A 25403-nucleotide genomic window follows, 5' to 3' on the forward strand; every position below is an offset into this window, starting at 1 on the left:
TCAGTCTTCACAGAATCCACAAGAATTAGGGCTTTCCTTTGGATTAGGATTTGACATAAGGTGATAATGAGACAATTTAATCTATCCAGAACAATAAATCTTTCATAGATCAACAATAATTGTGTCATCATTTTCAAAAATTATTTTTGTGTTCACTTGAGAAGTATTTGAAATTTTTCAAGAACTTTATCTTTGCTTTTGCAAGGTGGCTAACTATTTGGTATAAGAAGTCCAGCTCAGCCGGGCTCGGTGACTCAGCCTGTAATCCCACGCCTTTGGGAGGCTGAGGTGAGTGGATTGCCTGAGCCCGTGAGTTCGAGACCTGCCTGGGCAGCGAGACCTCATCTTTACAATAAATCAAAATAATCAGCCGGGCGTGGTAGCGCATGCCTGTAATTCTGGCTACTTGGAAGGCGAGGCGGAAGGATCGCCGGAGCCCAGCAGGTCGAGGATGCGGTGGCCCGGAGCGGCCACTGCACTCCAGTTTGGGCGACAGAGTGAGACTCCAACTCAAAACAACAACAACAACAACAACAAAAAGCTAAATAATAAGCCAGGCATGGTGGCTCAACTTGTAATCCCAGTACTCTGAGAGGCTCAGGTAGGAAGATCACTTGAGGCTAGGAGTTCAAGACCATCAGCCAGCCTGGGCAACATAGCAAGATCTTGTCCATACAAATAATTAAAAAAAAAAAAAAGCCAGGCATGGTGGCATGCACCGGTAGCCCCAGCTACTAGGGTGGCTGAGGCAGAAGGATCGCCTGAGTTCAAAAGGTTGAGGCTACAGTGAGCTGTGATCATGCTACTGCACTCCAGCCTGGGCGACAGTGAGACTCTGACACAAAAGCAAAACAAAAAACCCTAAATGTATTCATGTGGTCATTTGCGAAGTACCCTGGAGTTGAGTCTCTAAAATCTAAAATCCATCACTGAAGAAAAATCCCAAACAATCCTGTCTTAGGGAATGAAGTGATGCAGGAGAAAGAACATGACTTGGAAGCAGACAGGTCTGGGAGGCTGCTGGCCCTTTTCTGGCTGTGAGCCCCGAGCGCACCCACCAGCACTCCGTGGTCTGGGCTTCCTCACCCAGACCTGCCCACAGCAAGGGGCTGCCTGAACGATCCATACACAGGAAAGTGGATAGGGATGGCAGGATGGAGACCAAGTATCAAAGAATACTACTGGCTGCTAGACATTTTGAGGAATTCCTGAAAGATAGCAGAGGCCACAACTCTGAAGAACTAAAAGCAGAGGAAGCTAAAGACCAAAACATTCACGAGCAGCCGGTTATCCACAGGAGTGGGGTGTGCGTGTGTAGCCAACTCCAGAGTCAAGGCGAGTGAGAGAAAGCCCCAGGACTCCATTGGGGCTGCCTTAGGGCTTCCATCCCTCCTCAGCTGTCTTAAAAGAGGCTCACCCACAGGCTTAAGTCGGGCATGTGGGCACTGGGGCAGGAAGGCAGAGTGACACCCTGGGAGATCACCATCCCCAAGGCTGGCTGGGAGCTCCCTCCCGTGGGGGAGAAGCCACAGTCCACAGCTTTCAGGAGCATGTTGTGGACCAGCCTCATAGTCACCAGAGCCAGGCTACACTGGATAGAAAGGCAGGGGCAATGGGAGGCTCAGGTACAAAGATGAGCAAACATTTGGAGGAAATCAAACCTGAAAGACAGGCGCCAAATTCAATTAACCAAAGAGCTCATACGCAATGAAATTAACAAAGAATAAATAGAGGAAAGCTTTAGATACAGCAAATTTGCGTGCCTGGAGAACGGTAAGAGGATAATTTCACCAATGAAAAGGAAACAACTAGAGATCCTAAACATTTTAATCTTATCATTAACATTTTTAGAAAGATAAACAGAATAGCAGAGAGAGCTAAAGGGTGACTGGCTACTTAAGTGCACTAGAAAATCAAGCAAGTCCTGCGGTTCCAGCTACTTGGAAGGTTGAGGTAGATGGATCATCGCCTGAGACCAACAGATGGAAGCTGCGGTGGCTGTTGAGTGTGCCACTGCACTCCAGCCTGGGCGAAACAGTGAGACTCTGACTCACAAAGAAAAGAAAAAAAAGAAAGAAAGAAAATAAAACAAGTGACTTCATAAGAACAAAGTATAAAAAGACAAAAATATTAAGAGACCTGAAGGATAGAACTGAACAGCTATTTGCCCACTAAAAGCCCCAGAAGACAGAACAGAAACATAGAAAGAGAATAATAATAAATAAAAAATTTCCAGTGCTTAAGAAAGGCATAAACCTTCAGACTGAAAAGGCCCACCTAGGGCTTTAAGTGGCACAAAGATATTGACACAGACATATTCATATAGATGAACAGTACAAGCTATCAAAAAACATCTTGATTCTATATACCAAAAAATGACAGATTTGACATATATAAAGCAAAAACAGAGAAATATAAGGGAAAACTGACAAGTTCACAGAAATCAAATAGATCAAATAAAAAACAAGTAGAAATCTATTGCAGCACCTGTGCACACACTACTTATGTACCTAATACTGACTTGTACCTCCACACCTTTACAATAAAATAAAATAAAATCTATTGCAGGGGCTGGCTAATAAGCATAAGAATTTCCAGAGAGAAGGTTGGGCGCAGCAACTCACACCTGTAATCCCCACACTTTGGGAGGCCTAAGCGAGAGGACCGCTTGAGCCCAAGAGTTCAAGATCAGCCTGGGCAACATAGTGAGATCTTGTCTCTTAAAAAAAAAAAAAGGCCGGGTGCAGTGACTTAGCATGTAATCCTAGCACTTTGGGAGGCTGAGGAGAGAGGATTGCCTGAGCCTGGGGATTTGTGACCAGCCTGAGCAACTTGGTGAGACCTCGTCTCTACAATAAATCACACACACACAAAAACTAGCCAGGCGTGGTGGCATGTGTCTGTAGTTCCAGCTCTTTGGAAGGCTGAGGCAGAAGGATCACCTAAACCCAGCAGGTTGAGGCTGCGGTGGCCGTAAACCTGTCTGGGTGTTAAGAGCGAGACTCCAACTCAAAAAAGAAAGGAGAATTTCCAAGGAGCCTTATTAAAAATGCAGACCTTTAACCATAATATAGTAAAATTAGAAATTAATACACAAGGATAGTAGCAAAAAATGAAAAACAGACAAACAAAAAAACTATTTACTTAGAATATTTGGAAAAGCTCTCCTAAGAAGACAAAAAACTCTAAAATCATAGGCCAATCAGAAATACTTATAAACGATAATGAAAGCACATCATAGTAAAATTTGTGGGAAGAGTGCAAAGCAGTATTCAGAGGAAAATGTATAGCCTTAAAATTAACATATTAGAAAACAAGACTAAAAAGAAATGAACTAAACATTTAACTTAAGTCGGGTCACAGGCGTGAAGGTGGGAGAGAATCACATCAATAAGTTAAATCAAAAGGTTTAGGGGAAGAATTAAAAAGATAAAAGCAGAAATAAACTGAAATAGAAAATAACAAATCAATGAGTAAATGAGTGAATGGGTGACAAAATAAATGAAGTATAAACACCCATAAAACGAAAAGCTGGCGATGGTTTGGCTGGGTAAGTAGAAAGAGCTTTTCACAGTATACTCAGTTTACTTCTGAATTTTGTGAATCATTTTTAAAGAGAAAGCACTCATGTATTAGGTGTCATATAAAATGAAACAAAATAATGCAAAAATACCTAAGAAATTCTAAGTAGGCGATAAAAGCAAGACATAAGAAGGGTGATTTATTCTAATATTGATTCGGAAATTATCCTGTATTTTCATTAAGATGGAAAAAGATGCTTTAGTGAGTCAGAGTCCATACAATATCTCCACTTGTAGAAATACCCTCCTGTGGGGGAAGGGATCACTACACTTGTCACTTCTGGGCCTGCACTCCATGGCATTTAGTGATCGTCCAGCATCATTTTACATCACTCATGCTCATCACCAAATGACTCCTACTCGGCTGGCTCTGCTGTCTTTTGGTCTGAGCTGTCCAGCTGGGCATCCCTGGGTGCCTCTGATGGTTCTGGGTAGCAGAAGGGCTAACTCAAGAGTCACTGGGAAGGAGAAAAACCTCTTCCTCCAAGAATTGACAAAGCTTTCATTGGCTACACCAGAAGTTGTAAGCTGGTAGTCTAAAGGCAAAATCTGGCCATCAGGTATATTTTGCCTGGCCCATGAAAAATTGTGAATTAGTTGCCAACATAAAAAAAAAAAAAAAAAAAAAACTGAGCCGGGCTCGGTGGCTCAGCCTGTAATCCCACGCCTTTGGGAGGCTGAGGTGAGTGGATTGCCTGAGCCCGCGGGCTCGAGACCCGCCTGGGCAACGAGACCTCATCTCTACAATAAATCAAAAAATCAGCCGGGTGTGGTAGCGCATGCCTGTAATTCCGGCTACTCGGAAGGCTGAGGCGGAAGGATCGCCGGAGCCCAGCAGGCGAGGCTGCGGTGGCTGGGAGCGGCCACTGCACTCTAGTCTGGGCGACCGAGTGAGACTCCAACAACAACAACAAAAAAAATTGGGAGAAATCAAACATAAAGGAAACCAGATACCTGGCATCTCTTAAATCTAGAGAGCCTGGTACCACTGGACCCATAATTTCACATGGTGACAGTCTACTATGATTGTCTGCTATAGTCCTCATGATAGCCTATCATGCCCTGACTCTGACCCACCTGCCTTACTCATGTGATTCAAAATATTATTTTAGTAATAATATAATGCAGTGGCTCATGCCTGTAATTCTAGCACTTTGGGAGGCTGAGGCAGGAGGATTGGCCTAGGAATTCGACACCAGCCTGGGCAACATAACAAGACCTTGTCTCTACAAAAAATGAAATAAAATTTAAAAATTAGCCAGGTGTGGTGGTGCGCACCTGTAGTCCCAGCTACTCAGGAGGCTGAGGTGGAAGGATGGCCTGAGCCCAGGAGGGTGAGGCTGCAGTGAGCCATGATCATGCCATAGCACTACAGCCTCAGCAACAAAGTGAGACCCTGACTCAAAAAAAATCCCAAAATTTCTTTTACCTTAATACCATGTGCCAGCAATCCCAATATTTCAGGATCCAAACTACATCTCCCAAACTGACTCTTCCACCCCAAGCAGCGCAAAAATACTTCGTCAGATTATGTCCTGATTCACAGTTTGGACAATACCGTCACTGTAATTATAACTTGGTAATGTGGTGACTGAACTCAGCTTGTGTGGGCTGGTCAGGGGGCCTAATCAACAGCTATACCACTTACTCATTGATTCAATCATCCAATCATTCAATTCACTTGCTTAACAAAGATTTATTTATTTGCAAACTAACCCTATGCCAGGCACTTTTCTAGGGACCAGAGACACAGCAGGCAATGAGCGAGAGTGCTTGTCTGCTATGAAGAAGCTTAGATCTGGGATGGGGGAAGGATGTTCGAAGCCCAAATTATCAAATTTGCAAAAGACCTGTATAGAAGCATTTGGGCAGGGTGGCATAGGCCTGTAGCCCCAGCTACTTGGGAGGCTGAGACAGGAGAATCACTTGAGCCCAGGAGTTCAAGGCCATGATCGCATCTGTGAATAGTCACTGCACTCCAGCCTGGACAGCAAGGCAAAACCCTGTCTCTTAAAAAAAAAGTCCTTGGATCATAATCATGAATTATTATGTATGATCTACTCCTATGGATCTGGTAACATAGGAACAAGGTTTTCCTATAAATGCCACCTAGAATTTACGATTTCAGAGCTGGCAGGTACAGGAAATATCCAGTTCTTGTCAGAAGGCGCTCCAAAGGAGTATGACTTAGTCAAGGCCCCACAGGGAGTTGATGAAAGAGCCCAAGCTGCTCTCTGAGGCCTGCTGGATCTCAGCCACTTGTTCTTTCTCCCGCCTCCCTAAAACAGGACTCCAACTCCAACATCTGCAGGAGATGCCGGCCGTGTGAAGCGTCAACCAGAGGAACCGCACTGTCACACAAGAGAGGGCGGGGACAAAGGCAGACTGGGCACGTGCTCAACAGAAAAGTTTTCTACTCGAAAACAGAACAGCAACAATGACAACCACAGCACACCCCCAGGCAGGCCGACAGAGCACAGCCAGGAGCCGAAGCTGGCCCTTCCAGTCACGAATCTGAGCCCGCCGCGTGGACACACCCCCTCCAATTCCTCAGTATATTTCTATCCTTATCCTGAATTTTAGCATATTTTTTCAAGTCATACCTAATAAGAAAGTCTCTCCTACATGCCTCTATTTTCTCTGCATTGTTTTTCTCAAGTTTGAGCCGCATTTTGAAATGTGACCAAAGTGAGAAAAACCAAATAGGATGGGTACATATTTATTTTCATAATATAATATCTTCTTAATATAGTAACAGCATAAAACTTGCTATTTATCTAAAATTCACCCCCTTAGGTACTCAAAGCCCTAAATAGTTTCATATGAGAATATTTCTACACTATATTAAGACTTACTTGTCTTCTTTAGAGTATGATGAACACAATTCAGTCTTGTCTTGATACTGTAACTGCATCAGAACCATGTCATTCAACTTTTATGTAACAAAGCTGAGTAGTCATGGACTCCTGGGTTGAAGGTGACAAACCCCTGAGCATGCCCAGATGAACTAAGTGTGCTACCCCAGGGGTAATCTCAGTGCTTAGAGCAAGGAGTGGGGGTGGGATTAAGAAGCCAACACCACACGACAGGATCAGGAGCCAATCAGATCAAGCTCTGAAATCTCCCTGTGGTAGAATCCAGTCAGATCACACCTCTTGTCACCACCTTATGGCAGCATCCAATCAGATCATGCCTCATTACCCTACATTCCTAAAATGTGACCCAGCCCCCAGCTCCTAGAGACACTGCTTTGGGAACACTGCTTTGGGAACTGTCCCTAGCGGTCTCCTTGCTTGTTGCAAGTAATAAAATTCCCTTGCTAGATCCTCCTTGGTCGTGGTCCTTGGGTTGATGCCTGCAAAGTGATCAAACCCACCCCTTGTGTGGGAAACAATATGAACAGTCAATATTCTGGATAGAAACTGGCCTATTGTACAGGACATATTATCAGGAGCTATTATGCTTTTGTATCTTTTATCTTTTTTTTTTTTTTTAAGTGATATCCTCCCCGCCAGCTTTACACAAGTACAGGACATGGTTTCTAAGAAAAGGGCAAAACCCCCTCCCATCCTGTATTTTCCAGCCTTGGTGAACCTCTGTGAAATTTGTTGTTATTGTTTTCAGTTATCTTAACTTTGCATGATGTAGAAGGTTTTAAAATTTGATTTTGGCCTTTTCCCTGCTGCCACTGAGTAGCAGGGAGGCAGAGGCGGGGGTGTGTTCAAGATTCGGCATCTCCCGTAATCCATCGCCATGGCCGAGGAAGGCACTGCTGCTGCAGGTGTCATGGCCGTGAACACTGCTTTACAAGAGGTGCTGAAGACCGCCCTCATCCACGACAGCATAGCGCACGGAATATACGAAGCCACCAAAGCCTTAGACAAGCGCCAGGCCCATCTCTGTGTGCTTACATTCAACTGTGATGAGCCTATGTACATCAAGTTGGTGGAGCCCTTTGTGCCGAACACCAAATCAACCTAATTAAGGTTGATGACAACAAGAAACTAGAGGAATGGGTAGGCCTGTGTAAAACTGACAGAGAGGGGAAACCTCAGAAAGTGGTTGATTGCAGTTGTGTAGTAGTGAAGGACTATGGCAAAGAATCTCAGGCCAAGGATGTCATCGAAGAGTACTTCAAATACAAGAAATGAACAAATAAAACTTTGTCTCCATGTTCTTCCAAAATAAATAAATAAATAAATAAAACTGGATTTTGAACATTTATTTCTTTTATAGCCCAATTCAAATCACAAAATCCAAAGTACCTCAAAAAATGTTCCTCCCACGTGAGGTGTGCTCCAATCTTCAGGCCTCTGATTCAGAATCCCTGGGACTTCTTTTCTTTAAAAAAATGTACTACCTCCTATATACAATTCTAGTAGTTTAAAAATTAGGCCTAAAAATTAGGCCTAAAAATGTGCATTTCGAACATGTAGTCTAAGTGATTCTGGTGCCTATCAAACTTTGAGAACCACAGCAGCTCTATCTTATCCTCGTAGAGACTGCTCGCCAACATTGCTGCAAATTACAATCACATAAGGAGCTTAAAAGGGGCACCATGGCTGGGCCCAGACCCAGAATCAGAACCTCTGGGTGGCAGGACCGGGCAGTGGTGTTTTCATTTGTATTTTCACTCTTTTTGTTGCGGTAATTGCAGATTTCACATGCCGTGTGTAAAGAAACAATAGCGAGCGATCTCTTCACCCGGTTCGCCCCAGTGGTATCTTGCATAACTATGGGACAATACCACAACTGGGAAATTGGCACTGGTGCAATCTTACTACACTTTTTGAAAACGAGGTCTCTTGTTTAACTGTTCTCTAGTTCCTCTTTTGCTGCTGCTTGGTCCTACTGAAACAGCTCATTAATGTGCTAGCTTTTTTTTCTTATTTTGAAAAAATGTGAAACCTCACACCAGTATAATGAGCATCCAGATATCCTTCACCTATATTCACTAATTGTTAACATTTGGCCACGTTTCTCCTCTCTCTCCACCCACTTTCTCCTTCCCAACATGTGCACGCATATTCTTTATTCTCAACTGTTTATAGGCTAGTTGTGGACATCACAACCCCCCATGCCTGCACACATCAGCATGTGTCTCCAGACAACAAGGACATTCGCTTGCATGGCCACAATATAATCATCAAACTCAGGAAATCTAACATCAATACAATATTATCTAATATAATATAGCCCATTTTCAAATTCTGTTAATTTCCCAAAACCACCCTTGAATTGAGCAATTCCTACCCCTACACCCCCAGGATCTCATACCGCGTTATTGTGACATCTGCGTCCCTTTTCTTCGTCTTTCATTTTTGAAGACTCCAGGCCAGTAGTGTTGTAGCCCGTCCTTCAATTCGGGTTTGTCTGGCTGTTACCTCATTGGATTTTGTTTTTGAAAACCATTTTTCATCCATGTTTTCAACTATGGCTTCACTGGGGAGATATCTGACTAAGGAGAGGCTCTCTCTGTCATTGTTTAAAACACTATTAAGCATAACTGATGATGGTCATCTCTGAACACCTTGCTCCCAGGCAGAACATCAATAACAACCACCACGCACTGTGGCATATTTGGAAGCAAAAACAGGTCAGCGCAATTCCCACCCTGTGACTGTTAATTCCAAGCAACAAGGAGTCAAGAGCCTGGGCCTCCAGTGTGGGCTTATCTGAGCACTTCTTGATGCCTCAGTTTGATCAGACTCAAACATAGGTAATGAAAACATCTAGCACTAGCCGGGCACCATGGCTCACACCTGTAATCCCAGCACTTTGGGAGGTGGAGGCAAGAGAATTGCCTGAACTCAGGGGTTTGAGAGCAGCCCAGACAAGTTGGTGAGACCTTGTTTCTATAAGAAATCAAAAAATTAGCCAGGTATGGTGATGCATGCCTGTAGTTCCAGCTACTTGGAAGGCTGAGGTGGAAGGACGGCTGGAGCCCAGCAAGCTGAGGCTGCAGTGGCTGTGAGCATGCCACTGTAATCCAGCCTGGGTGACAGAGTGAGACTCTGACTCAAAACAAACAAACAAACAAAAGAAAACACCTAGCACTTTAGCTCGCAGGGCTAATGTGCTGATAGATGTTACATACGCAATACACTGCTCTGCACTCAGTAAGTGCTCATTTAATGTGGGCTCTTATTATCATTAAAAAAACAATGTCATTAAGTCAAATCTCTCATGCGTTTTCAGTCTTCTGGTAGATGTGCCAGAGATATTTTGTTAAAGACAATATTTTTTTTTTGAGTCAGGGTCTCACTCTGTTGCCCAGGCTGGAGTGCGTGATCACAGCTCACCACAGCCTCAAACTCCTGAGCTCAAGTGATCCTCCTGCCTCAGCTTCCCAAGTAGCTGAGACTACAGGAATGTGCCATCACACCTGGCTAATTTTTTTGTTTTTCATAGAGATGAGGTCTCGCTATGCTGCCCATGCTGATCTCCAACTCCTGGGCTCAAGTGATCCTCCTGCCTCGGCCTCCCAAAGTGCTGGGATTACAGGTATGAGCTACCACGCCCAGTCAAGACAAATCTTGAGGTTAATCTGTGTTGCTTTCACAGCATCTCTCACAAGGTCCATCTTATGGCACAGCTGCTTAGCTATGAAAAAGACCCCAGCCCTTCACAGTTAGGATGCTGAGAACCGATCTTACCGTTACATCCTGAATAGTTAAAAGGATTCTTTCTTTGTCCATACCGCTTGGAGGGTCAGGATGTCCATGTGTGTTCAGAAGGGAGAAATTAAAATCACAGGCGGTGGTGCTAGTGGGAGACTTGGTATCCTAGGGGCAAAGATAGAGAACTGGGCATGGTAAAAGCAACCCATTGTCCCTGAACACACACTGGGCCCCCGTTCTTCTCCTGGTCTCCCTGCTGCTGATCTATCTCCTCACTAAATCACACTCTGCTCTTGTTCCCAAAGCAGATCTGATCATACTCATACCACTGTAGGCAGACAGCTAGTCAATGGACAAGGATTCAAGTCAGACCACCAACTCCCAAGACAGTGGGCCAGGTGTAGTGACTCACACCTGTAATCCCAGCACTTTGGGAAGCCTAGGCGGGAGGATTGCTTGAGCCCAAGAGTTTGAGACAAATCTGGGCAACATAGTGAGAACTCATCTCTTTAAAAAAATCAAAAACTTAGCCAGACATGGTGGTGCACACCTGTAGTCCTAGCTACTTGGGAGGCTGAGGCTGAAGGCTCGTCTGAGCCCAGGAGGTCAAGGCTGCAGGAAGCTATGCTCCTACCACTGCCCTCCAACCTGGGCAACAGAGTGAGACCCTGACTCAGAAAACAAAACCATCCAAACAAAAAAACACTGCTCTGAACCACTGGGCTATAGGATGGTGGAGTGAATACCCTTGTGGAAAGATTGCCATAGTATGCTGTTGAGTAAAAAAAGTAGGATTATCAAATAGTGTAAATTGCATAATCTTGCTTATGTTGAGGCAAAAATAACAAAATTTTATTTTTTTTTTGAGTTGGAGTCTCACTCGGTCGCCCAGACTGGAGTGCAGTGGCCGCTCCCGGCTACGGCAGCCTCGACCTGCTGGGCTCCGGCGATCCTTCTGCCTCAGCCTTCCAAGTAGCTGGAACTACAGGCACGCACTACGATGCCCAGCTAATTTTTGATTTATTGTAGAGATGAGGTCTCGCCAAGTTGCCCAGGCGGGTCTCGAACCCGCGGGCTCAGGCAATCCACTCATCTCAGCCTCCCAAGGTGCGGGATTACAGGCTGAGCCACCAAGCCCAGCTAATAACAATTTTTTTTAAAGGCACCTACTCAAAGGCTATTTATATAATAGATCCAAACAGCAGATGCACCCAAACAATGGAACTGCCTTAAAAGCCATCCCTCATTTTTTCAGTCTCACCACTGGACTTTACTGAAGGGATTTACTGCAGAGCCTTGCTAGGGAGGGGGTGAGGGCAGGCCATTCCACTGGGGGTGCTTGGCCAAGGATGATGAACTTCATTTGTTTACGTGTCAGCAACAACGACAGCTTTAAGACACCAAATGGTAATTGTGGGGAAATACCCAATTCACTCCACTTGGGACTCACCTCATGGAAAGAAAAACTCAGAAGGTATTTCCAGAAGATGTCAAGTGGTTAAGTCTTCCTGTCATCAATCACTCTCTCAAGGACTTCTAAGGTAACTAACTAAACTTGGGAAATATCACTCATTGGGAATGAGACAGGACCAGGACATTCCAGGTCAATGATCTCCTCTTGGATACAATGAGATATGCCATTTTTAGTTTGGCTGGTTATCTAACCACCTACTCACAATCATTATTTCTGGGGCAGTGGGAATATGAAAGTACTTTTATTTTCTTTGTATAACTTGAATTTTTATATTGATCATGCATTATCGAGAAAATAAGACATCCATTTGAAAAATGCACATTATATTTCACTCCTGATACTTCAATGGAGCTGATATCATTTAAGTGAAGACCTATTATATACTGCAACACAAGCCGTGTATCAAGGAAAGTCAACACGACTAAGACAGGGCTTTTGGTAGAACTCTCTGGAAAGAGGTGCCCTTCTTTTACTGGGCATTACAGGGTGGTGAAACTGCTCATGACCCTATAACGGCTTCCCATCTGATTCAGGGAGAGTCCTGCATCTTCACCGCAGCCCTCCAGCCCTGTGCAGCCTGATCCGTGGCTGCTTCGCTGACCTTACCTCCTCTTCCTCACCCCCTCACCACTCCAGCCCCAGTGGCCCCTTGCTGGCTTCCTACCTCAGGGCCTTTGCACCTGCTGCTCTCTGTGCCTAGAATGCTCTTTTCCACAAGGCTTCCTCCCTCACTTCCTTGAAGTCTCCACTGAAATATCACCTCATCAAGGGGAAGCCCCTGACCTCCCATATAAAACAGCAGCCCCATCCATCTGTCTCTGTCCCCTGCCTCTAGTTTGTCTTTTTATCAGCTCTGTCACCTCCTGACATATTATCCACCTGTGTATCTTCTGCTTTGTCTTCAGTGCCTAGAATGGTATCAAGGCTTTGGGACATTGGAGTACACACACCTGCTTAAGGCGACAGCTGCTCCTCAGCTCCAGTCAGTGTGTGAGAATGTGGACCGCAAACCTTATTTTTTTTTTGAGTTGAAGTCTCACTCTGTCGCCCAGACTGGAGTGCAGTGGCCGCTCCCGGCCACCGCAGCCTCGACCTGCTGGGCTCCGGCGATCCTTCCACCTCAGCCTTCCAAGTAGCTGGAACTACAGGCATGCGCTATCACGCCCGGCTTATTTTTTGATTTATGGTAGAGATGCGGTCTCGCTAAGTTGCCCAGGCGAGTCTCGAACCTGCAGCCTCAGGCAATCCACTCACCTCAGCCTCCCAAAGGCGTGGGATTACAGGCTGAGCCACCGAGCCCGGTTGCAAATCTTATTTTAAGAGAAGCCCCTGATTCAGATTTCCACATGGACTCTTGTGACTCAAATGTCAACTAGTACTTTATGTCTTTTAAAAGCACTGTGCAAGTCTACGAGGTGGAGGCCAACAGAACATGTCTGCAAGCATGCCGGCCTGTGAACTCAGAGCCGCCAAGAAATTGAAGTTCACCGAGGATGTGATTGAAGGCAAAAGGCTGGTGTGTTGCAACAGTGAAGGTCAGATGAAAAGTACACACGTGGACACACAGTTCCTTTTGCTCCATTTCAGGCTGCACTTGCAAACAGTGCGGGCTGGCTGAGTATATTCAGCCACGTGCTTTATTCTTTCCTTTTTTTTTTTCCTTTCCCTGTTCAGATTGCATCTCTTAAGGCTTCTGCCTTTGCCGAAAACTGGCACTGCCATTTTACTCTCTCGCTTTGCAGGAAAATAACTCCAAGGGGAAATTGACTGTGAAGCCTTATGGAGTGCCCCCTCAAGATGGGGAAAAAAGAGGAAAGAAATACAATCAAGCACTGAGAGTGGAAGAAATTAAGGGCTGGCGGAGCAGCAGCCATGCCAATTCAGAGCACGTGCACGGAGGAATGCTAATGGGACTTAATAGCCTAGGAGGGCTCTGCCACTGTGTTGCAGGGAGCTGGGGAGCTCGCAGAGGAAGGACCGGGTGTTCATTTAGGGAGAGTTGCCTAATGCTAGACCAAACGCAATGACCAGGGCCTCTTGCTCGAAGGGCACACACACATCCTGTGATGGGGCCGGGCTGGGGTTCTAACGAACCGCACCCTGCTAAAAACCAGACCCCCAAATCAGGAGACAATGATGGCTCTTTGGCATGGACTGATCCCGAGCAGAGGGCTGTCTGGATGATTCCAAAGCAAAGTGTGTGTGTGTGTGTGTGTTTGTGTGTGTGTGTGTGTGTGTGTGTGTGTGTTTTAAAGGTGATGAAGTGCACAGTTTTGCCTGCTGTTCAATCTCACTTCTACGTACTGGGTAGGGAAACAAGGTCATTGGGTCATTCCACAGAAAAGGGCGTTTATTTTCTTTTCCAGGAAGACAAAAATGTCCAATTTACTTTGCAACCAGGGTGTGAAACAAAGCGCCTCTTGCCCCTCACTTGTCCTTCCTCTATGAGCAAATAAGGAAACAGCAGCACCCATACAAAAAAAAAATCGGAGGAGGCCGGGCACAGTGGCTCACACCTGTCATCCCAGTATTTTGGGAGGCAGAGGTGGGAGGATCACTTGAGGCCAGGAGTTCAACACCAGCCTGGGCCACATAGCAAGACCTCGCCTCCACAAAAAAATTAAAAAATTAGCCTGGTGTGGTGGCACACGCCCTGTAGTCCCAGCTGCTCGGAGAGCTGATGTGGACGGATGTCCTGAGCCCAGGGGTTAAGGCTGTGGTGAGCTGTGATCATGTCACTGCACACCAGCCTGGGGAATACAGTGCAACCCCCAACTCAAAAAAAAAAAAAAGAAAAGAAAAGAAAAAATGAGAGGAATGTTTCCCAGACAGCATTCCCACCTGCTACGTGTCATTTTTATTTTATGAAAGCAACACACAGAAGCAAGACTCTGCCTTGTGGTGAGGTTATCAAATCTGCAGCCAGTCCTGCAAATGAACAAACGTCGCTCTGGCAAACGGGGCAGGGTCTAGCTTAGTAGCTTGGCTTTGCCCTCCCACCTCCTGATACTTGGCTCATACACGACCATGGGGATGACCTCTCATTCTGTTTATCGCAGTAACGCCCTGAGAAGAAGCCCCACCCCATCCCGGCTCCCCTTCAATCTCACCCTGTCCTGCATTCCCCCGAATCACACCGTGCCCGCCTCCCACACCTTGAAAGAGCCCGGCCTCATGCCATGGCACTTGCTGCTCCCTCTGCCCGGAATGCCTTTCTCATCGCTCCCTGCCAAGCCGCTCCGTCTAATCCATCAGGTTGAAGCCAAACAGCATTCCTTCCCTCTCTACCCTACCTAATGCCACCTTCCCTCTCACACCATCTTGCTGTCCCATCTCCCTCTTCTGTTTTATCTTTTTTTTTTTTTTTTTTTTTTTTGAGTTGAGGTCTCACTCTGTCACTCAGACTGGAATGCAGTGGCATGATCACGGCTCACTACATCCTCAGGCGATCCTCCCGCCTTGGCCTCCCAAAGGGCTGAGATTAAAGTGTGAGCCACCATGCCCACACCCTCTTGGTTTCTACAGAAAACTTTCTGATACCTGAAGTCATTCCATTGCTTACTTCTTGGTTTTTGTTCTTTATTGTCTGTCTCCCCTTTGGAACACAGGGTGCTTAAGAGAGGCACCTGTTCAGTTTGGTTCATTTCTGGATCTCTGGTGCTCAGCAAATGCTTGCTGAAGGAGAGACTGGGATATACTTCTGCAGTCCAAAGGGTTTCAGAAACGAAGTGGCAATAAGAGGAAGGAGAGTAAAAGGCCGTCATCAACCTTATCAGCTGCCGCACGGACTCCAAGGCTCCAGGCCTCTGGGTTGTTACACACGTGGCCTCTGCTTCCAAATATTGATTCTTTCCAAAATATTTAAGGTGCATGTACACACTTGAGGGAAGCTGAGTGCCAGCTCCCCCTGTCTGCCCTCACCTCCTTGCCCCTCAAGCACTTAGCTAGCTTCTAGGACCCAGGCAAATGTCACTCCCTCCAGGAAGCCCTCCAGGTCACTCTCCCTTCTCTGTGCCCCGCCCCACCCCTGCCTCTCTGGCACTCTGGCTATGAAGCTGTGAAGGGACTGTAGGCGGTGACTCTTTCAGGTCAGAAACCAGCCCTCCCCACCTCTGGACACCAGCCTCAAGTCATGGCCTGTGTACTCATCAAAGTGTCTGACATGAACGTGAGGGCAAACAAACGTGGGGCGACGGGACGACAATAAATAACTGTCCGAGGGTGCCCCCAGGGCCACTGGCCACCAAGCCTCGCTGGTCTCCAGGAGCCTAAGCACGAGGCCAACGCCAGTCCCTACCTGTGGGCGGTCCTCAGATGCCTCCTGTGCCTTGATGGCCATGCCCCCACACGGCTCAGTATCTTCAGAAGAGTCCAGGGGAGGCTGGATGTGGAGCCGCGAGCCGGCTTCCGTTCTGATCTGCACAGATTTCTACACACAAAAATTCAGACTGTTTCAGACATGGTGGAAGGAATGTCTTTCTTCTCTGTGGGGCAAGGACTGGAGCCCGGGGATGGAGCCCGGGATCCGAGGGCCTAGGTCCCATGGGTGCTACGCCTGCCTGCCTGCCAGCCACAGCAGCTGTGGTGTGACGCGTTGGTCTAGCAGCCTCTGTCCTGCACAGGCCAGTACCCGACAGGTCTCACCAACCCTGCAAAAGCCTGTGCTGCTTCCTACTGCCCAAAGTGTGCTCGAGAGTGTTTTGGTTTTTTTTTTTGAGTTGGAGTCTCACTCGGTCGCCCAGACTGGAGTGCAGTGGCCGCTTCCGGCCACCGCAGCCTTGCCTGCTGGGCTCCGGTGATTCTTTCGCCTCAGCCTTCCGAGTAGCCGGAACTACAGGCATGCACTACCACGCCCGGCTGATTTTTTGATTTATGGTAGAGATGAGGTCTCGCTGCCCAGGCGGGTCTCGAACCCGCGGGCTCAGGCAATCCACTCACCTCAGCCTCCCAAAGGCGCAGGATTACAGGATTACAGAGAGTGTTTTTAAGATAACGTTTTGGTTTGACAATCTTTATTAGTGACTTTTAGTAGGTGTTAAACTTCTCAAAAAGGCCTCTGTGATCAGACTCATCTGGGAAACCCGGGCCAACACACAAATACACACACATACATACACACACACGAGCACGCATGCACATGCACACATTGTGGATACCCTAAATGCAAAACAGCACAGAACACCTCCCGAACTTTTTGGACCATGGAAACTTTGTGTGGTGGGCTTCTCTTCCTTCTAGCTTTCTAGGGCCATTCTTTGGGAAACAAACTTCCCGCCCTGGAGTGGTAGACTGCGGGCTATCCCTGGGTTTGCTTTCTTTTTCTCCTGCATGGCGTTTGCAGATGCGTGCATGGCATCCCAACCTCCCCTATAGCTGGGAGGGACCTCATGAGCACGTCTGGCTAATGAGGTGTGGGAGGGAGAAGGGATGTGTGCTACATCTCCCAGATGTGCCCAGAAAGGGAAAGGGCCAGTCTCTCTGCTTCTCCTGCCAGCTGGAATGTGAGGTGAGGTGAGGTGCCTGGAACCGCGGGGAGCAAGCCACCATGTGGAGGATGGCAAGGCAACAAGAACGTTAGTGCTTGAGTTCCTTGCTGCCCCTTGGAGGAGAGGTGACCACTGTCACCTCAGCAGTGCTGTGTCAGAGACATCGACTTTCATGTTATTCAAGCCTGTCATCTGGGCCTCCCTGTCGGCGCAGCCAAACCTGTGCTTCCACTGATACACCTGCCACACAAAGTTCCTACAATCGGCCACAATCGATCTTCCTGATTGATTCCTGTGCACACAATCACACGCCTGGCAACGAAGCCAAGCAGAACTGCTTCTAGGCCCTGAAACCTGCAGCTCTGTCTGTCTAGCACCCAGACTCTGTCCTTCAGGAAACACCATTCATGCTTTCTTCTGGGGCCCGTTTCCCTCCCTACTCTCAGTCTACCTGTGGCCCAGAGATGGAGACATGAGGCAGGCCAGGCCAGTTGGCCCACTCCACCCCTCACAACGTACCCTGGCCCACTGGTATAGGGATGGGAACCAACCAGGGCAGCCAATGAGAACATCTCTGGGATTGTAGTTAAAGCTGTAGGGAGAAGGTGCTAACTTCCTGCAGAGATGCTAAAAGGAAATCTGCCAGGACCTGCTAGGAGCCAGCCTGCCCCAAACACAGAGAGAACCAAGAGTTGGGAGACTGCAGCAGAGTCCTGATGGGTTTGTTCAGAACCCCTGATTCCAGCCACACCTGAAGCAAGCCTCATTGAAACCCTCTCTTTTTTGTTTAAGCCAATGTGAATAGGATTTACGTTATTTGTGACTTTTTTCTTGACCCTCCTCGTCCCCTGAGTTCTCCCACCTTGGTCACCCTGTTAGAGCAGCCAAACCTGTCCTCCCAATCCCAAGGCCATTCTCCCAAGTCCTCTCATGCTGCCACCTATCTAGCTCTGGAGACAGTTCTCTCGGCCTATCCAGTAGACGCCCACCAACTCATTCTGCTGAGGCAGCAGCGCAGCCTATGAAGACAGTCACATTGCCAGGGGCCCTTGCAACTAGGGATGGCCTTGCTGGAAGTCTGCAGGGTGGAGCTTCTGAGGAGGACAGACTGTGGACACGGGACCTTTGCCCTTCACTCTTCCACCTGCCTCCTGACTGGAATGGAAGTGGGGTGTTTGGGAGCAGAAAACCCATCTCCTGAGAATAATGAAGAAAGCCACACACCAAAGCTGACCCAGTGGAAGAAGAAGAATCTGGGCTCCTGGTGGTGTCATCTGCCTGTCCCACCAGCTGCCAGTCTCCAAATGCTTTGCTCACAAGGAAGAAAACAGCAACCATGGTCTAAGCCCCTAAGGTCCAGTTTCTGCTGCATGCAGCTCAACTCTGTCCCAGGGTCAACCCTCCTCTGGGCACTGGCCATTTCTCTGGGCACCGGCCATTTCTGTGGCTGTATCACAGTCACTCATGTATGGTGATGGGCCTGGGCCCTAACCACAGGCAGACTGGTTCCACTCCCAGAACTGCAATACTTATTCCCGATGGGACCTTGGGCGAGTCACCTAACCTCGCTGAGCACCTGTTTCCAGCTCTGCTAAGCCGGCACCCATGATACCTTCATCGCAGACCTGCCATGAGGATGACATGCAGTGACAGGGGCTGAGCTCCAATGTGGGCTCAGGCACATACCACAGCAGGGCCCACTGTTTCCCGGGCATCACCTCTATACAAGCAGCCAGACCTCCCTTGGGTGTGTGTTTCATTCAACATGAAGCCAACCATGTCACCTGGTAGTCACTGGAGAGACTGCCTTCTGTTCCAAGACTGGAGGTGGAGCTGGCCTCAGGAGCGAGGGCTCAGGAGAGTGAGGGCCCAGGGATGGCACTGAAGGGGGCCTCGCCCTCTGGCACACGATCTGAGCACAAGGCTCCTGAGGTATGCTGTACCAGATGCCCTGTTTACCTCGCCTTGGTCCTGGCCCCGTCACTGAGAGATGGAAGAGGACACAGAGCTGCCTGTACGAACTCTTATGACCTCTAAGGGATCCTCAAGGGCAACGTAGTCCATGCATTTCCCCTGATGGCCTGGTGCTAGACCCTTGCACCCCTTAAGAGTCAACTCCCCACGTGTTAAGTAAATGCAGCTATTATCTAGATGATGGAGAATGTGGTGGCAGGGCCTTCCTCTCCTACTCTCCTACAGGATGCTCAGCAGCTTAGGACATAACTCCTTTCTGGCCTGCTGTCGGGGCTCACCCCTGTAATCCCAGCACTTTGGCAGACCGAGGTGGGAGAATTTCTTGAGCCCAGGAGTTCAAGCCCAGCTTAGGCAACATAGCGAGACCTCATCTCTATAAAAAATTAAAAAACTCATTAGGCATGGTGGCACATGCCTATGGCCCCAGCCTCTATGGAGACTGAGGCAGAAGGATCGCCTGAGCCCAGCAGATAGAGGCTGTGGTAGCTATGATCATGCCACTACACTTCAGCCTGGGGTGGCACAGGGAGATCCCAATTGAAAAAAACAAAACCAACCAACAAAAGAAAACTCCTTTCTGCTCCACGCTCACGATGCCCTGCGCCCCCATCAGCGCTTTCACACTGGATGCCATATCACTTCAGGTGCCACTCCAAGCACTCAGGTGCATTCGCTCACTTAATTCTCTTACCGTACTCCAGAGGGAAACCGAGGCACAATGGTGCAAGCTACTTGCCCAAGAACAGAGCCAGGAGGCCCGACCCTAAGCCAGGGAAGGGCCAACATTTCCTGCAGAGGGCCAGAGGGTAAATACTTCAGGCTTTGCAAGCCTCGCAGAGGTCTCGGAATCGGAGGGGCTCCAGTGGGGTTCCCTGGGTGGAGGTGTCAGGCTCTCATCCTGCGGCCAGTGCAGGGATGGCTCTGTCAGGATGGTCAGTAGTCCCCCTGCCACTCAAAGGCAGCCCTGGACAACGCCTGAACAAATGGGTGCGGCCATGTTCCCACAACACTCAATGTACCCACAGTTCAGGTTTGGCCAAGGCTGTGGTTTGGGGACCAAGCCTTGTTCTGCATTGCCATGCTGTACTGCCCCAGCAGGCAGGCTGCAGAGGAAACGCATGCAGCCTGGACGTTGGTGGCCTTTGGAGAGAGGGAACAGGGAAGAGAGATTTCCTGAGAATACCTAACAGAAAAACAGAGGCAGGGCTGAGCTACAGACGCGCGAGAATGTCATCTTGGAGCGCACGTATGGGCCGAGAAAAGGCAGCAAGGGACTCTTCCCAAAGAACAGGGAGGAGAAGGTGCTTGGGACGCGACTGCCTGAAGACCAGTCTGAGATGCTCCTCCGGATCCGGGGAAACCTGTGGGCTTCTGGGACAGCACCCTCCTCCCCTCCTTGTGGCTCGCACATTTACCTTCCCTCCCATGTCGCCCTGAGTCCCAGCTCCAGGCATGGTGTGAAGCCGAGCTCTGTCAACTCAATTTCGGAGCACATGTTAGCATCCCCATGGGTCCAAGGAAGGAAAGAGCTACACAGAACATGTAACACACACAGTTTCCAGGCCAGGAGGTTCCTGGAGGCCTTCCTGCCTCGGCTGAGATGCAGCTGCAAAGGCTTTGAAGTTCACTGCTGAGATGGCTCTTCTGACACCTTCTGGGAGAGTGCGCTCCTCCCCGCTCCCCAGGAACCTCTCAACAGTGCCAGGAGGCCTCCCAACTGGGGAGCAGATGCTGCAAGGGGGGATGGAGGGAGGGAGGACCACTCACCAGCACCCCCAGGTCTGGGGCTCACCTAGAAAAGGAGGGGTATGGGCTGGGGTCTTGCTATCGGGGCCAGTCCACATACCAGCACACTGGCCTCTCCTGGGAATTTGGGAGAAATTGGAATTTGCATTTTGACAAGGCTCCAGATGATTTATCTGCACAGTCAATTTCAAACAATACAAGATTAGGACATGGGGGGGGCTTTGATCTGGAAGGCAGACGCTGCTGCCTCTGCCTGTCCAACATGGATTCCCCTCCCCTCTCTTCTAGTAAAAGCACTCTGCTTTTCTTTTGGGAAATCCTCCCCTGCCTCCTCAGGGCCAACATTTCCTGCAGAGGGCCAGGGCAACCCACTGCCCTCCCACCGCCCTTCCTAGCAGCTTAGCACTGAAGCTCACCCCACCCAGAGGCCAGGACACAGATTTGTAGCCAGCACTAGACACTTCAGCAAGTCCTTACTGAGCACTGACAAAGTTCAGGAAACATGGTGAGATACAAAATTTTTTTAAAATTTGTGTGTGTGTGTTGGGGTCTTACTCTGTGGCCCAGGCTGGAGTGCAGTGGCACAACCACAGCTTACCGCAGCCTCAACCTCCTGGGCTCAGGCGATTCTTCTGCCTCAGGCTGAACTCCTGGGCTCAAGCATTTCTCCTGCCTTGGCCTCCCTAAGTGCTAGGATTACGGGTGTGAGCCACTGAATCCAACCTCCAGACACAAAAAAATGTAAAACCAGTACCCTGCGCTCGAGGTCACACAGCACACAGAACGGAAGAATACGTTTATGAAGCAACATGTGACAAAACTAATGTGGTCCAGAAAGTTTCTGATGCTGAGTGGGTGCCCAGGAGGGGAATAAATAGCCCCTCCATCTGGCCTGCTCCCCGCCCCCAGCCCAGGGAGGCTGCTCTCTGCCGAGGGAGGAGATGGAGAGCAGCCCCGCCCCCACACGAACGGCACCCCCAGCGAGGAGCCCTGCCAGGCAGGTTCCCAGCCAGCCCAGGCCGCGCTGGCTCCCTGCCTCCCACCTTCCCGCCCTTGCAAGGCATGATGACTGTGCTCCTTGGCTGGCTCCCGCCTGGCACGTGGCGCTACCCGGTGGGTGTCTCTCAGCAGCTGCTCTTTCCTGCCTACTTGCGGCACCCAGACCTGGGTAGACCCTGCGGTGTCAATTATATGCCGGAGGAGGAGGAGGGCTTAAAAGCCTGTCACCCAAAAACCCCTGTTCCCGTGCTTGCCAGCCCAAGGCCTGCTTGTCTCATACCCAGCCCACACACAGCCCAGTTCACGCCCAGAGTTATGTGTATGCATCTGCTGCCCTCTTCGCAAAGTGTTCTAAGAGGTGTACGTTAAAGCTCATTGTCAAGTAGAAAAAGAGCAAGGCTGCCGGCTGCCCCGTCTGGTTGTGCAGGTTGTGCGATATGCAAATGGCTCCCTCTAGAGGTGGGAGCGCTCTGAAAACACGGACAAGGCAGGCTGAGGGTGGGGAGAAGGCCCACCTTGCCTGAGGCGTTCCTCCCAGATTTGTCTGATCCCTTGTAAACAGCAGCCTCCACACTCTGACAGTCTGTGTCATGCAAGGTCCCTGGAAAGGCTGATGCTTTATGGGCTGCTTCATCTGCTGTCCTCACTGTAGGGGTTTCAGCTCTCAGAAAGAGGACAACACAGGACAGGCCCCCCACATTCACACTGTCACCCCTGCACTCCCCTGAGCTGCGGAAGCTGCCCAGGCCACGACAGAAAGCCAAGTGCAGCCGCTGGGGGGGAGCAAGACCTTGCCTTAATAGTCGCAATGAACTTGCTTTGGAGACCTTTAAGGAGAGCCCGCCCCACAGTACATTGCTGGAGGCCAATCCCTTTACTACCAATTTAATGCCAGGAGCCTGCGACGTTTTCATCAGATCTGACAGCATTTTGGTAAACGACGGCTCTGTTGATTAGGCTGCTGTCCACCCAAGTATTACAAGGCCAGGGAAGCCATAAATCTTAATCCACTGAGAGCAGCAGAAAGATCGAGGAGCAGGGGTTGGGGAAGAGGGACAGTATGAACAAAAGCCTGTGTATCACCAGCAGCCACCCCACGGGAAGCGCGGCAGCATGGACGCCCCACACAGCCGCTGCCAGCCTCGGAGAGGTCTGGGAATCGGAGGGGCTCCAGTGGGGTTCCCCGGGTGGAGGTGTCAGGCTCTCAGCCCGCGGCCAGGGAGGGGATGGCTCTGTGGCCTTCTGGCCGAGGGGGCCTTCGGTCTATGCACTTGAGGCAGCCCCTTCTGTCAGGGCAGCTCCACTCAAAAGTGTCTCCTTGTTGCTGGACAAGATCACGAGAAGGGAAAGCTCTTCTACTGGAGAAGGCAAACGTATTGGGTTTGGTCGTGCAGACAGGATGTGTGCTCTAGAGAGTTTCGGGAAGACACAGAAAACCCAGCAAACAGCAAGAAGGCATAGAGGATGGGACAGGAGGACGTGGTGCTGTACTCACTAGATAAGATTGTGACGCAGGTGCTCAGTGTGCCCTGACCACTGCGTGCCACAGCTGTGTCCCTGCTGACCTGGCCATCATACATGAGGTGACTGTGTGGCCCCAGTGGTCCCTTCTGGTGGGCACTGCCCTGTGGGAAAAACCCCAAGTCTCTCTCCTGATCGGGTGGCTTTTGAGAATTGGCCACTGGTCACTGGGGACATGCTGCCTCCAAGGACAGTGGAGCCCACCCCAAATGGTTGGGATAGAAAGACTGTCTTCCTTTCTAGCCTACAGACCCAAGACTGTCTCCATGGGCTTTCTATCATGGAGACACTCTAGACTTAACTCCACTTCTTGGAGCCATGCGAAACCAATCTGTCCCCTCCCTCGTGACAGTAATAACGGTGTAGTTGGCACTTGTGTCTCTAGACTGTCCTGTCTTCAGCCTCCTTGACAAGATGCTGCAGGATCCACAGTTCCTGCTCAAGGGGTTGCACCAGGGTCGGCAGGATTTGCATGAGATGACCTGGCCCTAACTCTAGCCACAGCCAGTGGAGGGAAGGAGCCCTCTTTCAGGTTAACCAGCAGCAGTCCAGGCCATGACACAGGTGGCAAAGACAAGCTGAGAGAGTTGGATTGTCTCCTTCCTGGAAACTCAACAAACAAGCATGGCGGGAGTGAAAAGCCTTGCCGCAGAGGCATGCTGGTCAGGGGAATGTGGAAGGTACAAGTCAGCGGAGGCTCGGGGATGGGGGTGGTGGGTACAGAAGGCTGGTGGAGAGAAGAGAACTGCATTTGGCTCCCAGGGAGGCCTGCTCCCTAGCCCCGTCCTCCGCAGCCCTTCCCTGTGGGTCCTTTCTGCACACAGCAGCAGGGGATCTTCCCAAAACATGAGGCCCAGTGTCGTCCTCTCCTGCTCAGCCCTCCTGGGAGTTCCACTGAAACCCAAACTCCTTCCCATGGCCTGCCAGGCCCTGCATGACAGCCCCTCCTGCCTGTAAACCCAACCACCCCCCACCCTCTCTGCCACCCTGCACTGGCCACCCTGCCTCCTTTCAGTTGTGCCCCACCTGGGAGACTCCCCCAGATCTTCCCAGGGCCAGCTCTGGCTAGCATTCAGGTGTCAGCCGGGATGTGGCCCAGAGAGGCCTCTAATGCCCACCCTCGCTGAAGCCGCACTTGCTGACACCGTCCCTCCCCTGCCACTCCTTGCTTGCCTCATGGCACCTGTGTACCTGCTAGCTTGCTCTGACCCTTCGTCTCCCCCCACGCCCTGTAAACATGAGCACCAGGAAGGCAGGCCTGGCCGGCCTCACTCACTGCTTGGCCCTAGCACCTGTAAGCGTCCCAGGCTTGGTAGGTACTCAATAAACAACCATGAAGTGAATGAAGCAGAGTATGACCGAATAAAGGGAGAGCCCTGAGGTCCCCAGGCTGAGCCGCCCTCCCCACTTGCCCCACCCCCACTATACAACTATGGGTGGCACTATACACTAACTGCTTCCTCCATGCCAGGCCCCACGTGGACCTTCTGCAAACACTGGCCTGTCCGACCCCCATGAACTAGCCCATGGGATGGGTGCTGTTATCAACCCACTGACAAATGAGAAAGCAGGCACCGGGGACTTAGCACGTTGGCCAAGACCAGACAGCTGGAAAGCAGTGGAGCCAAGGCTTTGAGCCCAGGCTGCTGGGGTCCAGGGCCTGTGCTCTTGGCCATTCCTCTGGACTCGTCTCTCACCTGCTGCCAGGTGCTCCCACCTGAAGCAACAGATAGCCCCGGCTGACATGCTGCCTGTGACATGTGCTGCACACAGCCCCCCTCAGCAGCCCTGGGAGGTTTTAATGATGAGGAAACCAAAGCTCAGAGAGGTCACATTGCTAACTCCAGGAGGCACACAGCTAGTAACCAAGGCACACAGCTCAGCTTTCTTTCCAGGGAAGTAGAAATCTAGATTTTACTTATTTATTTATTTTTATTTTTTATTTTTGAGTCGGAGTCTCACTCTGTCGCCCAGGCTGGAGTGCAGTGGCCACTCCCGGCCA

The 25403-nt window shown here is 49.6% G+C and overlaps 1 protein-coding gene and 1 pseudogene across 1 annotated transcript in view; one reads left to right on the forward strand and one right to left on the reverse strand.

Annotated features, from left to right (window-relative positions):
- Positions 1 to 25403, reverse strand: part of KIAA0556 (KIAA0556 ortholog) — a 135906-nt gene that overhangs the window by 93340 nt on the left and 17163 nt on the right. The window contains exon 5 of the mRNA XM_008056238.2: positions 15973 to 16104. Coding sequence (XP_008054429.2) covers positions 15973 to 16104 — 132 coding nt within the window. The remainder of the gene's footprint in view (positions 1 to 15972; positions 16105 to 25403) is intronic.
- Positions 7335 to 7780, forward strand: LOC103258571 (annotated as a pseudogene).

This window comes from Carlito syrichta, unplaced genomic scaffold (assembly GCF_000164805.1).
Source record: "Carlito syrichta isolate Samal-C Ts95f unplaced genomic scaffold, Tarsius_syrichta-2.0.1 Scaffold302297, whole genome shotgun sequence".
Lineage (NCBI taxonomy): Eukaryota > Metazoa > Chordata > Mammalia > Primates > Tarsiidae > Carlito > Carlito syrichta.